Source organism: Canis lupus, chromosome 22, assembly GCF_011100685.1.
Source record: "Canis lupus familiaris isolate Mischka breed German Shepherd chromosome 22, alternate assembly UU_Cfam_GSD_1.0, whole genome shotgun sequence".
Taxonomy (NCBI): Eukaryota; Metazoa; Chordata; class Mammalia; order Carnivora; family Canidae; genus Canis; species Canis lupus.
This window is the reverse complement of record NC_049243.1, coordinates 48662310-48678671: the sequence shown is the minus strand read 5'-3', so window position 1 is coordinate 48678671 and position 16362 is coordinate 48662310. Positions and strand designations below refer to the sequence as shown.

Sequence of the window (16362 nt, the reverse complement as noted above, 5' to 3'; positions counted from 1 at the left end):
TTCTCAGCATGGAAGGGGAGCTCAGCACTGCTGGGTTGCCAAACGTGAGCGGCTGGCTCAAAGAGGCCACCATCTCGGAGTCTGAATCACTGGATTCAGTCCCGCTGCTGGTGGAGCCCTCCGTCACTTGCAGGGGTGCTCGCTGGTCTGCCAAGTCGCTGGCACACCCTGACCGCAGGGGGGGGATCTTTGAGGTCGGAGCCCCGAGAGGTGCACCATTAGCCAGCACTCTACCTTCGGATGCAGCCAGGCTGCCCAGTCTCCCCTTTCCACGGCCATCAAGCCCATCCAATGGCTCTGGGGTTGAACTTACTTGGCTGAGGATGAGCGGGTCTGTCTCTGACTTATTGTACCTACTGGGGAGACTTCCGTAAGTATGGCCTTTGGAGGACCGGGGAAGGGCTCTCAGGAGGACCCGGAGGACCCTGGCTTGGGAGAGTCTCTTCTCTCATACTTTCCTCTCGTGGGTCATGCCCGTTTTCAGAAACATAGCCTTGAGACCCAGTCCTGTCCCAGCTCCTATTTGGACTCGACCGTCTGCTCCTGGGAGACAGTGGGGTGCCGGGGGTACTGTGGCCGTCTGAGGCCCTGAACAGCTCATCTATCAGGGAGCTATGTCTGGGGAGTCTGGGGCTCCCGCTCATATCGAAGGTTAGGTCTGCAGAATCGCCGTCGAGGAACTCTCTGGAGGGAGGCCGGGACGACTTCACGGAGCGGGGGGATGCCCTGAGCCTAGCCTCCGCCTGCCTCTCCTCCCGGGAGAGCAGATAAACCCCACTGGTCAAATCACCCTCATAGTTGTCATTTGTTTGGGACCGTGACTGGGACGCTTGCTCCCTGAGCAGGTCGGATTCGCTATCTACGTCACTGCAGTCAATGAAAGGAATGGAAGTGCTGCTGCCTCTGGCAGCCCTGGATGCTGGACCTGTGCTCGGCTGCGGGGGCTGAGCTTTACTCTGCGGACTCCTGTCCTCGGCGGCGGCGGCGGCGGCCCCGTCCTCCTCCTCCTCTTCGGCGGGCGCCCGCGGGGCTCCGGCCGCCTTCCCGCCGCCCGCGGGGCTCCGGGGCGGCGCGGGGCTCGGGCGCTCTTCAGGGGCGGCGGGCGCGGCTCCTGGGGGGGCGCCCGCGGGCTCGGGGGCTGCTCCGGGGGGAGGGCTGGCTCGCTGCTGCGCCTGCGCGGGCGAGAGAGGGGGGTGGTCACCGCGGGCCCCAGGCGGGGAGCGCAGAGCCGACTCAGGGGCTCCTCTCGGACCCCTGCGGAAGCTCCCGGCCACGTAGCCGCTGCTCTCGGCGATCCGCACCGCCACGCGGCTAATCAGCAGTCACCCCCGAGTGCATGTGGTCGGCATCCAGAAGGTTCTCCGGGGGGGGGGGGGGGGCTCTCCTGCAGCCCAGGTGGGGCGCTGCGTCTGCTCCCTGGGGCCTGCAGGCCCCTAGGGGGTTGCCAACGTTTCTTAGAGTCCTTGCAACCCCGCAGGGGGCTGCCCAAGAAAGGGTGGGCAGGGAGAGGTGGAAAACACATCGTGGACTGGAACCCTCCCCCCACCCCCCCAACCCCACCCCCCAAGGCGAGTTAACACGGATTTCAGACAAAAGACAAAAGCTTCTTTGTACTTCTCGGGGAAGAGCAGACAGGTTAGGCACTCTCTTTGGAAGCACAAAGGGACTCTGCTTCATGTCCTTCCCCAACAAAGTTGGTATTCTCTCATGGAGAAAACCCCGAAAACACATCCAGAAAATGAGCTCTCACCAACCTCAGGGCAAGAGTGATAATGTCTCTGGTTGCCAGCTGCGGTCACTGCCCTGTAACATGAGTCCTGGGAACTCACCACCCAGTCTGGTGCCAACAAAGGGTTCTGACCTTGGCCGTGAATGGGAGCTACACCCATCAGGTGCAAAGGAGGGCCTGGTGTCTTCACACAACCACCCCCGTGTAGGGGGAGGGTAGACTCCGCTCTATTGGCTCTCTGGGTGGTTCCACTCCTAAGCTGAGTTCAGGCCAACAGAGCAAACTTCATGGCAAACGCATGGGACAGAGGACATGAAGTCAGCTAAAAAAGGACCCACTCTGGGGCTCATGGAGCATAGGCTGGGGTGCTCAAAGCCAGGGCATATAGCTATATTCTCCTCTACAAAAAGAACCCCAAAGATGAAGGGCAAATAGCTCAGAAGCATACTATGAAACCCAGTACTTAGCAGAGAAAGTTTGGTAACAACCCTCCCCCGACAATTATAATAGTTGATCAGCATTTACTGACTTGTTTTGGCACTTCTGAATTCGGCTCTGTAGGCGGTGTAGCCAGGCTTCTGATGGACTGAATCTTGCTGTGTTTCCTGGAAGAAATCACAGAAGATAGCCAAAGTTAGGTAAGCTGCTGTTATTGTTTTTTTAAATGAAAAATAACAGCCTTATGCACTTCCTCAATATGAAGGCATCTCAAGTAGTGTGTATGGCTGCTCCATGAAGAGAGAGTCATTCTCTTTATACTACTTGTAGGGTTCAGGGGTTACTTAAATTCTGAAAAAATTCTCTGCAAGCCCCTAGTCCTGTTCAATGGTACAAGTGGTCAGGAGCTCCAGCCACTGTTCACTATCTTTCTAGTTCTGGAAAAGTCCCTGGGAGGGAGAGGTGGCTGGGCCCAAGGATAACACTGAATTGCAAGTTCTGGTCTGACAATACAGTATCAATTCATGTATTGTGGGTGATGATTTCCTAGATCAATTCTAGAATAGACGCAATCCCTACTCATCAGCTAACTCTTTCATAGTGGTGAGTTCAGAGAAGATCTGCCCCCATGAATGAATTTACAGTCCCAGTAGCAGAAGGAAAATTGTATTTCATGCCACTAGCACCTCTCCATCTTTTGCCTGACTTTACGGTGTCCTCCTCTTCCTCAGTGAACAAGCATTAGAAACTTTTCAGGTACTCAAACAAAACCATATAAATACAGAGAAATTACATGCGAATGTACATTCATTCAGCTTTTCTTCCAAATACTCCAAACAGACAAGGATGGTCACAACCAGAAGTTCATTTCAGCAAAAGCAAAACAAAACACCGAGTACTCTGAATGTTTATCACCAGAGAATCAGATACATAAAATGTAATACTTTCACAATATCCTAAAATACCAACACCAATCCCCAAATCAGGGTAGGGTTTATTTTTATTTTTTTTAAAGGACTTTTTTTTTTTTTTAAGATTTTATTTATTTATTCATGAGACACAGAGAAAGAGAGAGAGAGAGAGAGAGAGAGAGAGAGGCAGAGTTCTCCGGAGAAGCGGGCTCCACGCAGGGAGCCCGATGTGGGACTCGATCTCGGGTCTCCAGGATCACGCCCTGGGCTGGAGGTAGCAGTTGAGCCAACCAGGCTGCCCCAGGGTAGGGTTTAAAACGCAAGATGCAGAATTATGTACGGTGAGCTACTAGTTAAATGAAAAAGCACACCCCGGAGAAATCCTGCACATTTTCTTCAGATGCATAAATATGCACAACAGAAGTAACATGAAGCTGGCAGTTGTTGCCTCTGGGAGAGGAGAGGGAAATAGCAAAGACGGTTGTTGGTTGGGGGGGGGGGGGTAGCTACATCTGTCACAAGTATTTACACACAGAAAAGGGGAAAATAACTCAGAAACAAAAAAAAAATGTGGATGTTTGTTGTGTTCTCTGTGTTATATTGTATTTTAGGATGTATTAAAATGTAAAAAAGAAAAATGTTGGAAAGAAAAAATCCACATGCACTAAACAGCCTGTAATGCACCATCACATCATGATCTGTTTACCCTTTTATCTTTGTCCCTAGATTCTCTGCTTCTCCCTTTGGGGCAACAGAGCCATGGTCAGGGCAGGGGGCTTTGGACCCGGTTGACCAGGGGCCACTTGCTAGCTCTGAGATGCTAGTAATTTAATCTCTTTGAGCTGCAGTGTCTCATCTTTTAAAAAAGCGAATAGCAGAAGGTTGCCTGGATGGCTCGGTGGGTTAAGCGTCTGACTCTTGAGTTCAGCTTAGGTCATGATCTCAGGGTCCTGGAATGAGGCTGTATGTTCAGTGGGGAGTCTGCTTCTCTCCCTCTCCCCGGCCCCCACTTGTGGTCTCTCTCTCTCTCTCAAATAAATGCATAAAAATCTTAAAAAAAAAAAAAAAAGCAATAGGAGAGCACCAACCTCATGGAGCTGGTATGAAGACTCTGAGTTAATGTATGCAGAGTGTGTGGAAACATGGCGAGAGCTATAAGCATTCACTAACGACAGTAATAAATCCTGCTGCTTCTCATCCAAACTGTATTTAATTAAAAGTTTATAGAAATACTTTCGATTCAAATCCCAAAATACTTAAGGACTCACAGAAGACGATATTTTTACTTTTACAGTGCTTTATCCTCGCTGCCATCTCCTACTCCTCTTCCTCCTCACCTGGCCCTCCAGGTCAGTTCACATGTCACTTCACCCTTGAGGACATACCCCAGCCCTCCAATGTTTCTGTTCATTAAACTGATCCAGTTTTACTATGAGGCACTAGATTGGTAACTCACCAACCCTGGGTGAAGAGAGATTAAGCAAGAATGCACTGTCACCCGGAGAGAATGACTCTTGTCACATCAGAAGGAGTATCGAAATTTCTCTTACCTTTCAAACTGTACTTTCTTATGTCCTCCTTCTTTCACGTAGTCGAGAACCTGCTTCTGAGTCCGACCGCTAAAAGGGAGAAGATGAGAGGGAAGAGAAGACAGCAAGGCATTCTCATTTAAACACAAGACATCCCATTCTTTACCTCCCCCTCTCCTTCCATGACTGGGAGATTTGTGGGCTTTCTCAGCAAGCCAGGAATAAGAGCAGCTCTAAGAGAAACTCTGTGTGTCCATTTCATCTCTTGGTATTTCCCTTCTAAAACAGCAAGTGTTCAAATGACTAAACCACTTAATAATTCTGTGTTTACTTATTAAGCAACCATTGGGAGAGTCTGTATGCTTCGAGGAGGCAGGGATAATTCTGTTCGCTGTGAATCCCCAGCACCTAGACTAGGCCTTGATATGCAGAAGACACTCAAATGTTTGCTAAAAGAAGAAGTGAGGGGTGCCTGGGTGGCTCAGATGGTTAAGCATCTGCTTTCAGCTCAGGTCATGATCTCCAGGTCCTGTGATGGAGTCCCACATAGGGCCCCCTGCTCAGCAGAGAGTCTGCTTCTCCCTCTCCTTCTGCCCCTATGTGTACTCTCTCTCTCAAATGAATAAAAAAATCTTAAAAAAAAAAAAAAAAAAGTGAGACAGTGAACTAATGATGTGCAAATCTATGCAGCATTCTCGGAGGCTACACCAAATGTTAATGAGACACTTGCTTCTACAGAGAAGGAAAATCTTTTCTGGATTAGAGAGTCCTGTCAGGAGTATGTTGTGGCCAGGTGGACTGGACTGTCTCTTGGCTGATGTTAGTTCAAACACAAGCGAGGGGTTGCCAGGAGCCTCCCAGACTGATCACGCCATCACCCCAGCAGCCAGAGCTCCTGGAAGTTGGCTTTCCTCTTATCAGCCCACTGTACCATGCAGGAGTGATCACAGGCAGCAGGAAACAGCTGGTCTCAGGACAAATGTTCCCATGGCAAACTGCAGGGGTGTGACATGGAATCCTTACCTGAACCGAAACGATGACCCTCGACTAAAGAGAACAGGCTTTGGCTTTGGTTTGGGCTCTTCGAAAAGTCTAAAAAAGGCATGATGTTCAACACAGATTTTCCAGAAGGACTTGCAAAAATCCCGACTGGCCATCAGAAATTCCAAGGTGTCCTGGTATGAGCTCTAAAAAGAGAAAATACCACTTTGTGGTTTTTTTCCCCCCATTACCCATGGACACTGGGCAAAACAATGTGAAAGGGGACAGAAAATAAATATGTCCAATAAAATTTCAGTTGTGTATTTTATTATCTAGCAGGACCATAAATTCACCTATTTAGTAAAATACAGTTGTTGCTAATGATAAAATACAGTCACCACTCAACCATTCCCTCCCTCCCCCAGAATTCCTTAAAGGAACTAAAGAAAACAGGAATACTTAGAAGTCAGAACACTTCTTTTGACAGAATTCATAAACAGATTTTGTGTATGTGGCCTACATTTCCTTCTTTAAAAAAAAATCCAAATACTACAATCCCTTTTTTACCTCCTGAAAATAACTGAAACATACTTCTATGTTCTCCCTGAAGGTTCATGCCAACTTTGCATATTGGTCTCAGTCTTTTCTCTGTTGAGCAACATATGGCTCAAGCCTCCAGGTGGCCCCAGGGACCATATAAGAAATGAACATTTCTTTTGGTGGAGCATGAAGTGTCACACTCAAGTCTGAAAAAAATCATGTCCGTTGATTCTGGAAAGCCGAGAGTGTCATTTTCCTATTCCCCGACCGAATGCTCTCAATGTCAGTGGCCATATTTTATAAACAGGACTCCCCACAGTCCTGAATGTTCCTAGCCATTCCAACTATTTTGCGGGCTCTCACAGCTCTGGGCAGTCCCAACTTACAAACAAGTGTGCCGCAATTCTATGTTGGTAAGTAGCCTTCTGGAACTCAAAAAGCATTTTCCCACAGAAAAACAACTTCTAGTGGGTGGCTGCTTCCCAGGTCTGGCCATAAAAGCTGATTTAATGTGTTCTGTGGCTGAACGATAAGCCTAGATGGCCATTTGTCATCTTTCATTCCATGGTAAAGAAACGATCTTCAAGTTCTGCTTGGAGACATCAGGATCTATCATCCATGTCCTCCACTGCCATTTCCAGCAGGGGAAGGAGATGCTCCTTCTTTCCCTGACCTGGTCCTGGGGTGATGACATCTTCGAGGAGTTCTGCAGGAAGTGGGTGGTGCTATCGGAGGTTTAGGGACAAGAGTAGGGACATGAAAACTGGGGCCAGCTGGAGGCCCATGTGGGCAAGGGTATGCCCCGGATCTGGTGGATGCTGAGTGGGGTCTTGAGGAGGTGACCTGGAGGCTGGAGCCCTAGCAACTCATGGGTCAGGCTGTCTACCCAAAGGGGCTCTGTTCACCCAGGTGACAACATGGCTATTGAGCATCTGGGTACGCCTCTGGTACAGACCCTCAGACACCTGCACAGTGCTGGCCGCAGTTCCAGCCTGTGCCCTAGCAGAGCCCCTCCACTCCCCAGGGTCACTGGGTGGTCTGGTCTGGTCTCCAGCCTCCCCACCCCCCAATCCACTTACGTTCGCATCCGGGCGGAGCTTGATGAGAAAGCGCTTCCTCTTGAAGCTCAGCTTCCGCACTTTGGCCCAATTGAAGGCGTTGATCTTAGTGAAACCCTGAGAAAGGTATCAGCCAGTGAGTCAGGAAATGCTTAATAAGCAACATGGGGTTTTGGTCTGCCTTGCGTATGGGGACCTGCCATTGGAATGCTCGAGAAGAACGCCTTCTGCTAGAGAATTCTCAGGATTTGCTGCTGCTGTGGCTGATGCCTGTTTCTGGAGCATTATTTTTCACTAATTATATGATTTGGCATTCAAACGAAGTTTGCCTCCAGGGAAAGGAGCAGCTGGCCAAGGGAAGGATAAACCAAAAGATTTAAAAAAAAAAAAAAAACAACAATAAAAACCATGACAACCAGCACAATAATTAGTGACCATCACTTCCAGAGTACCAAGCACTCCATCAGGACTTTACAGGCCTTATCTTATCAAACCTTATACAAAACTCAGTGAGATGAGTTTATTATCTTTCTCTTACAGATGTGGAGACTGCTGCATGGGTAGATTTTAACGTGCCCAAAATCACACAGTTCATGTGGTAGAATGAGAATCCCGAGATTCCCTTAACCAGCAGCTAATTGTTAATCTCCGTAAATGCAACCCGCAGGTTAGCAATCAACCCCCACTGCGCACACTGGTCTGGCTCCCATGCCCAGCAGGATGCCAACTACATCCAAGAAGGATGGGGAGGGGAGGCCTGGCCTGTGGTGTGTCTTCTAGACCAGAGAACAGTCTCAGGAAAGGACACATCTTCATCTTTGAAAGACAGGTGTGGAGAGACAGGGTGATGGAGAAGCAAGAGGAAGCTGCCAGTTACTAGCTCCCATCTGTCCTGTCATCTCAACTAAAATTAGAATTCCTCCGGAGTCTGCTCGAACACCAGAACCGTTTATTTAAATTGGTAGGAATGAAACAATTAGGCACTGGCAAGAAGATTAATTCCAAGATACAGCCTCTGTACATGATTAAATAACTGAGCAATTCTCAATATTTAGATTGTATCACATATAATCAAAGCAAATTAATTCAATTCTAAGGCACTTCTTTTTCCCCCCTTTATGATTTTTAGAAATGTCTAAAGCTTCCGATTTTAAAAATTTCAGGGTAGGACCGAAAACTCTATCTGGCTCATGGTCATTTTACTCATCAAATACTCCTTAGGTTATTTCAGCAGGTCAAACACTGTGAAGAGCGGTCACCGCCTCCAATACCATCCTGCTTTCAAACCTTCCCTTCTTACTTTCCCACATGAAACCCAACCTTGACTCCTCTTGGGACAGGATTCTGTGATAATTCACGTCCGTCGTAAACATCTGATACTGGAGCAGAGAAGCACTGGGACTATTTTGGTAAAACAGGAAGGGGGAGACAGAACCAAACCTGGCAGAGCTTAAAAAAGTATTTTAGATTATGTACATATTTACACCTTCAAAACTGGTGAAAATGACCCTATTTAAAAGGCAGGCACTTTCTCGGTATCCCTTTGAACCAAAGCACAATGAAATCAGAGAGGGAGACAAACCATAAGAGAGTCTTAATCATAGGGAACAAACTGAGGGTTGCTGGGGGAGTGGGGGTGGGTGACGGGGTAACTGGGTGAGAGGCATGAAAGGAGGGCACATGCCATGATGAACACTGAGTTTATATACAACTGGTCACTTAGCTCTACCTCTGAAACTAACAATACACTATATGTTACCTGACTAAATTTAAATTAAAAAAAAAATGATAAAAAAGAAAAGATATCAAAGCACAGATGACTTGCTTTTGTTTAAAAGAAAAACACTGAGGAAGCTTTTGGGGGGGTGATGAATATGTTCAGGGTCTTGATTTTATTGATGGCTTCAGGACATATACATATATATATACACACATATATATGAACTAAGGAAAATGGATACTTTAAATTTTACTCTACGGTCCACAATACCTCAACAAAGCTGCTAAGAGATAAAAAGCAGCACTGATCAAGAGAACAGTACAATAGCAGTGTGATCAAGAGAGAACACATTTCAGAGTACAGAAAATTATGTCTTTAAGTAAAACACAGGTTAGGATTCAAATGCAATGTTTTGCTACAGACTTACGATAGCATCTGGCTTTTAGGAGTTTATAAAACCGCTCAATCTTAAAAGATACAAGTTACATTTTTAAGTTATGTATAGCTGAAGTCACAAACCAGCTGACTCAGGGAAAACCTAAATTAGGTTTAAAAATCCCTAAATTTGGTAAAAAAAAACAAAAACAAAAACAAAAAAAAAACAAAAAAACAACTAAAAATCTCAATAGGTTAAAAAAAAAGGCCGGGGGCGGGGGGAGGGAGGAAATGACATGGGTATCACGTGCCAGTATGAAGAAAGTGTTTATTTTGGGGGATCTGAAATCCTGATTTTACCATCCTGTGTTCTGAGCACAGGTCCACTGATAAAGATTTCTGTGATCCTACAGAGTCAATAAACACAAGCGAATCTTGAATTGTGCATTCTCCCAACCAGAGCAAGGGCAAATGAACTAGAATCTGGACGCTCAGGGCCTGGAGAGAATTAGAAACCCTGAGATGAGGTTATAGTCTTTCCCCTGTTCACCTAAAATTAACTATAGAGGTCTTCACCTGGCCCACCCAACACGGAATCAGAGCTGAAGGGCCAACTCTGATCTTTCCGTCACCAAGAGAACGGAGTTGTGTTCTACACGCTCTTACCTGAAACACTAGAATTCCCGTGTTGGCAACAGCCAGGTTGATCTTGGTGCCTTCCCTGTCCTTAGCTGGGTGCAACCGGATCCCATACATCTCCAGCCTACGGGCAATCTCCAGAAGTTGGAAATCTGATTCTGCTGGTGTTTGTCCACTGACAAAACAAAAAATTAAAGAGAAAGGCCAGGAGATTTGAATTCCCTGTGTCTATTAATTCGAGATTAAGCAACTTCTCTTGGGAAATAAAAAGGCATTTCATCACAAACAATGGAGCTATCTGATCAGATGACACCCAACCTCCTATTCATTATCACCAAAAGTCTAGCAACGAGGACAAAAGCCCTATTGCCTGTGTAACACAAAACCCTAAAAGTCTAGCTCACATTTGCCCAGTTTTTTTGGAATCTCAAAGAGTTCCCTTTAAGGTCACATAAAAGCAAAACACCACTGTGTTAAAACACGTTTTTAGTCACTTACAATGGGCCTACACTTGGAAGCAAGGTTCAAGGCAACACTGGCATACTATCATCAAAGCTCAAGTACCCTCCTTAAACAAAGCAACAAAACAACAGGCACAGAGCATCTTTTGAAAGATTATTTTAGTGATCACAAAAAACAAAACAAACAACAACAACAAAAAAAACCCAAAACAAAAAACCACCCAAATGGAGAAGATACAAAGACTCTAGATTTTTGTAACATTCCTACTTGGCCCCTAGCTGACCATATCACTTTCTAGATTTCCTGTTAATTGATCTTATACACTTTCTTTAATTCCATAGCACGGTGTCCTACACCCCAGGCCTACTCCAGTAGGACAGGAAATCAAGAAGGACCATGGAGCTCTGGTCCTAAGTGGATAACCGGGGTCTGAAGAATCCAAGGTGAGTAACAACACTCCCATGAACCTCTGTGGTCTTCTCTCTCACCCTTTGCATGTTTCGTCCCAATAGCTACTGGGCGTGTGTGTGTACACCCACCTACGCTTGAAGGACAGAAACACCCCAAAGGGAACATGAGGCGCCCAGTGGGACTTACATGTGGTTGTGGTGAAACTCCACGATTTTGTCTTCTAGCGCATCTTGCTGAGGTATGTACTTGTTTTTTGCTAAATGCTCTCTGTCTGATGCTTCATCAAAATCCCCAATCTCGGCTACCAAGAAACAGAAGAAGAAAACCCAGCCACAAATGATTAATACTTCATAATCTATTACATTCCCCATGGAACATTCCCCAGCTAGCAAACCAGAAGGCAGCAGACAAGGTGATCCCAGCCTTGTGTATCGTCAGGGCTGGATGTCAGAAGACATCCTGTGAGGACATATTTAACAACTGTACCAACATGAAAGGATGGTTCCCCCTCTTTGTCATCTCTACCAGCTGGAAATAAAACTTCAGCGTCCATCTATCTTCATCCATCCATGTTCCTTCCTCCCCACCCAACCAGGAGTACTTCTGTTCTAGGCAGTGAATTCTAGACATGTGGATTATGACCTTATGACTTCTAAAGAAGTCCCAGAATTTCAAATTTTACAATATTAACTTTTGAAACTCTTGTATATAATAATTATTAGTGCAAACCCCAAATGCTTTCTCATGTAGAGAAAAGCCGATAGTAAATAGGCATAAATATACATGATGTAATTTGGTAACATAAAACAAAGTTTATTAAGTTTCTTAAAGTCCTAGAGTCAGCAATGACTGGCCAGGCTGCAGATTCTTATTTATTTTTCATCTACGAGGACTAGGAGGTATATTTTTCTCACGTAACCTCTACAGAGTCCCCAAATTGCTGTGATCTGGAAATCTAAAGGACAGACCTTTAAAGTAATAATTGTGCCTTAACAACACAAGCTCTGGCTCAGTTTATACCAATTTAATACCCCTGGGACAGCATGTCTTTTTCTTTGAATCATATGGTCTGTGTAACAAGCTTAATAAAAAGTAGCCTAATGACCAGAGCCCAGCTGTTTTGAGTAAAAGCTAGTGAACAGTTGCTAAGAAACCTACCTTTCATTTTGTCCTGTGAAGCAGCTTGTCACACTTTGGGCAATGCACCTCCAGTAATCATGCAGGATATGGCCTATATGTTCCTCTAAATCACACCCACTGAGAATATTTGCTCTGCACAAAACAGTGCCAACTCATCTGGCTCCAGCTGGGCCAGTGGAAGAATCAATCATTTTCTAGCCTCCTGCTGCTATGACAAATCAATAATATTACTTCCTAAGTCTAGTAGATCTGCAGTAAGGCCCATATATAAAAGAGAAGATAAGCATGGGCTCAAGGAATACCTCATCATATTAGGTTAAGTCATTTATTAACCACTAGGAGTGACGCTTTCTGCAAACTGTTGGAAATCTTGTTACCTGGGCAGTTATTCAAATAGGCTGATTATAGGAGTCTACTCTAGATACAAGAAAAGTTTTTATTTGTTTTTTTAAGATTTTATTTATTTATTTATTTACTTACTTACTTACTATTTATGAGAGAGAGAGAGAGAAAGAGAGAGAGAGGCAGGGACATAGGCAGAGGGAGAAGCAGGCTCCCTATGGGGAGCCCAATGCGAGACTCGATTCTAAGACTCTGGGATCACGACCTGAGCCGAAGACAGATGCTCAACCACTGAGCCAGCCAGGCGTCCCAAGAGCAATTTTTAAATGACAGGACAGCACAGTTTGTTTTATACTAGTGCTAATGTGTATATTCCATTTCAAGTAACTTCTACCTTAGCAAAGATGGAAAAAAGAAAATGCCCAGCTGAGTTATCAGTAAGCCTTAGAATGAGCACTCCTAGATTAAGAAAGTTAAAATATCCAGTTTCAAGCATCACTAGGACTCAGTACAGCTTCATGTGTCTTGGTGTTTACTGAACTCTATAGAATAGAATACAGAAAGTGCCATCGTTGATGGTTTTATGTCTTAAGGCTAATGTGCCACATTCAATAATGGGTATTAAGTCCAAGAAAAAAAAAAGTCCAAGAACCCAGAACAGAACAAATTTAATTTACCTGGACATCATCTGTCCAAGCTTCTCCTCTAAGTCAACTGAGATTATCAACAATTGCATACTAGTCCTTGAAAAGAGGGGCACCTGGGTGGTATAGTCAGCTGAGCATCCAACTCTTGGTTTTGGTTCAGGTCATGACCTCATGGGTTGTACAACTGAGCCCCACGTTAAGCTCTGTGCTGAGCAAGGAGTCTGCTTGAGATTCTCTCTCTCCCTCTTCCTTTGTCCCTCTCCCCCTTCTCTCTCTCTCAAATAGATCTTTAGAAAAGAAAAATAAAAGTAGACACTGAACACAGAATTCACAGGCCAATATTGGGTAGGGGTGGTGGTGGTAGGTAGACCTATTGCGTTTGAGGAGTACTGTCTTCAATCCATTGGCACTCAAGCTAACAGCAAAATAACACAAAGATATAATTACTGTGTTCAATAGATGTGGTTATTCCCCAAAAATCAGATCACGGTTATCTCCAACAGGACCTCAAAAGAGAAACGGACAGAACTTACACTGTACGATGTGTGAGATCAAGAGAGCCGCGCTCGTGTCGTTGCAGGTCAGCCTGCCTTGAGCCAGGTCCTGCTTCACCTGCAGAGCAAACAGGTACCTGCGAACACAAATACAGAGACCAGCGTCACAGACCTACAGTCAAGAGTCCTGCAAAGAGGGCAGGAGGTGTGGGGTCAAAGTCAGGCTCACTTCTGACAACCTGTCCACACTGTGAGGAACTAGAGAAAGGTACACAGACCAAGGAAAACAAAGTCTGCACCGGCCAGGATGAACTCCCAGTGCTACCAACCTCGAGGTCAACATGCACCGGTTGCCAGAAGGACCCAGAAACATGCTCTAAAACCTTTTCACGCAATGAGTAATACATTTTATTCTACGCTCCATCTTTCCATTTAAAAATCTAAGACTAGGGGCACGTGGGTGGCTCAGTTGGTTAACCATCTGCCTTTGGCACAGATCATGATCCTGGGGTCCTGAGATCAAGCCCCAAGCCAGGCTCCCTGCTCAGCAGGGAGTTTGCTGGTCCCTCTGCTCCTCCTGCTCCCCCTGCTTGTGCTCACACTCTCAAATAAATAAATAAAATCTTAAAGAAAAAATAAAAATCTAAGACTATATTTTTAGTCTCTCTATATATAACTTTTGCAGGGTGTAACTAACATTTACATTTCTTTTCACAGATCAAATATACAAAAAATAACTTTAGGGCTCAGATAATAACAGTAGTTTATTAAGGCTAGGGAGAGCTTTTTTGCCAAGGGAATTGGAGAGATGAGATTATCTTTGTGGTATAATATTCACTTAGGTTCTTCCAAAAGCCTCAGTTACCAGATCTGTAAAAAATTAATTTTAAAGCTATTTTTATATTGCAGAATAAAGCAAGTAAACATTTTTGGTGAAAGAGAAAAGAGGCATTTATAAGTCAAAGAAATTAAATAAAAACAGTGCAATGTAAGAATGGGTTTAAAAAAAAAATCAATATGAACTCCTACATTTTTAGAAAGATATTTGCTGGGATGCCTGGGTAGCTCAGCAGTTAAATGCGTGTGCCATTCGGCTCAGGGCGTGATCCTGGAGTCCCAGGATCGAGCCCCACATCGTGCTCCCTGCATGGAGCCTGCTTCTCCCTCTGCCTCTCTCTCTCTCTCTGTGTGTCTCTAATAAATAAATAAAATATTAAAGAAAAAAAAAAAAGAAAGAAATAGGGGCAGCCCAGGTGGCTCAGCAGTTTAGCGCTGCCTTCAGCCCAGGGTCTGATCCTGGAGACCTGGGATCAAGTCCCATGTCAGGGTCCCTGCATGGAGCCTGCTTCTCCCTCTGCTTGTGTCTCTGCCTCTCTCTCTCTGTCACTCATGAATAAATAAATAAAATCTTTTAAAAAAAATTAAAAAAAAAGAAATATAAATGGATTGTATTTAAAAGGCAAAAGAGAGGCACAAGGATGGCTCAGTCAACTGAGCTTGGTTTCAGGTCAGGTTATAGTTATAGTCTCAGGGTCCTGGGATCTAGCCCCACATAGGGGAGTGGTCCACACTCAGCGGGGAGTCTGCTTGAGATTTATCTCCCTCCCTCCCTCTGCCCCTACCCCACCTCATTTCTGTTCATCTCTCAAATAAATAAATAATCATTTTTTTTTAAAGGCAAAAGAGACATCTCAAGGAGGTGTCTACTGCTCAATGCTGTAGCAACTTGAGTATCAACAAGAATAATTAAAGTGAATCCAAAAAAAATTTTTTAAAAAATTAAAGTGAATCCAAACACATGGAATTAATGAAAATTCATGAGTCCATTTCAGTATTCAAACGAAAAGCAGGAGGGATGCCTGCCTGGATGGCTCAGTGGCTGAGCATCTGCCTTTGGCTTAGGGTGTGATCCTGGGTCCTAGGATAGAGTTCCACAATGGGAAGCCTGCTTCTCCCTCTGCCTAGGTTTCTGTGTCTTTGTGTGTCTCGTGAATAAATAAATAAAATCTTTAAAAACAAAAGAAACAAAGAGAAAGCGGGGAAAACTGAATGCATCACCCTTGGAGGAGACTATTAAAGCAATTCTTGATAACCTGGGGCAAAAAATTGAGCATAGACTCTGCCTCTCCAATAGGAGAGGCATTTCAGGATATCCAGAAAACCCAAGTAGATGAGGCAAAGTTCCTTACAGCTAGTAACTAATAACAGCAAGAATCCTCATTCTACAACCTCTAAAGAGATTAGACTCTGGCAAAGACTGTTAACTGGTGTAAAAACCATTCAGGAGACAAGCGTCTAAATATAGACAAAGTAATGGGACTTGGCTCCGCAGTGGCATGATTGGAACATCACCACCCTAATTCAGTGATGAATATTAGCATCATTAATGAAATGGGAAGCACACAACATCAGTACTGATGGATTCTAGCCCAAAATGTTCAACTTATATCCATCAAGTCTATAGAATTACCTTCCAGTGTTTTTTTTTTTTTTGAAAGATGACAGAGGAGAGATGACGGAGCTAAATGACACCATGAGGAAGCAATCTGACAAGATTGGGAGGTGGGATATTTTATAGTAAAGCCAGTCCAGTTTCTTCAACCAGGTGGGATCATGAAGGAAGAAAAAGGAGGAACTCTGCTAGATTAAAATGAGGTCTCAAGGATATAACCAAGTGCAACTGTGGTCCTACAGCAAATCTCCTTCTAGATGAGCAGATACAAATGATGTTTATCGGACAGACAGGGAAATCTGAGTATGGCCAAGGTGAAATGAAAAGTATATATGGATGCATAGAGAAAAATCAAAGGATAGCACCCTAATGTATTACCTAATGGTCACCCCTGGGCCACAGGAATACAGTATTTTACTTTCTTATTCTTGCTTATCTGTATGTTCTAACTTTCTACCGTGTGCATCTGTTCTTTTTGTAATAATGAACGGTTA

At 44.8% G+C, this 16362-nt stretch overlaps 1 protein-coding gene across 1 annotated transcript in view; it reads right to left on the bottom strand.

Moving 5' to 3' along the window:
• FARP1 (FERM, ARH/RhoGEF and pleckstrin domain protein 1) overlaps nt 1–16362 on the bottom strand; it is a 285921-nt gene that overhangs the window by 59256 nt on the left and 210303 nt on the right. Inside the window, exons 6-13 of the mRNA XM_038569904.1 lie at nt 13456–13553; nt 10980–11094; nt 9948–10095; nt 7208–7303; nt 5631–5794; nt 4629–4697; nt 2259–2334; nt 926–1172 (exon numbers count right to left, since the gene is read on the bottom strand). Of these exons, the coding sequence (XP_038425832.1) occupies nt 926–1172; nt 2259–2334; nt 4629–4697; nt 5631–5794; nt 7208–7303; nt 9948–10095; nt 10980–11094; nt 13456–13553 (1013 nt within the window). The remainder of the gene's footprint in view (nt 1–925; nt 1173–2258; nt 2335–4628; nt 4698–5630; nt 5795–7207; nt 7304–9947; nt 10096–10979; nt 11095–13455; nt 13554–16362) is intronic.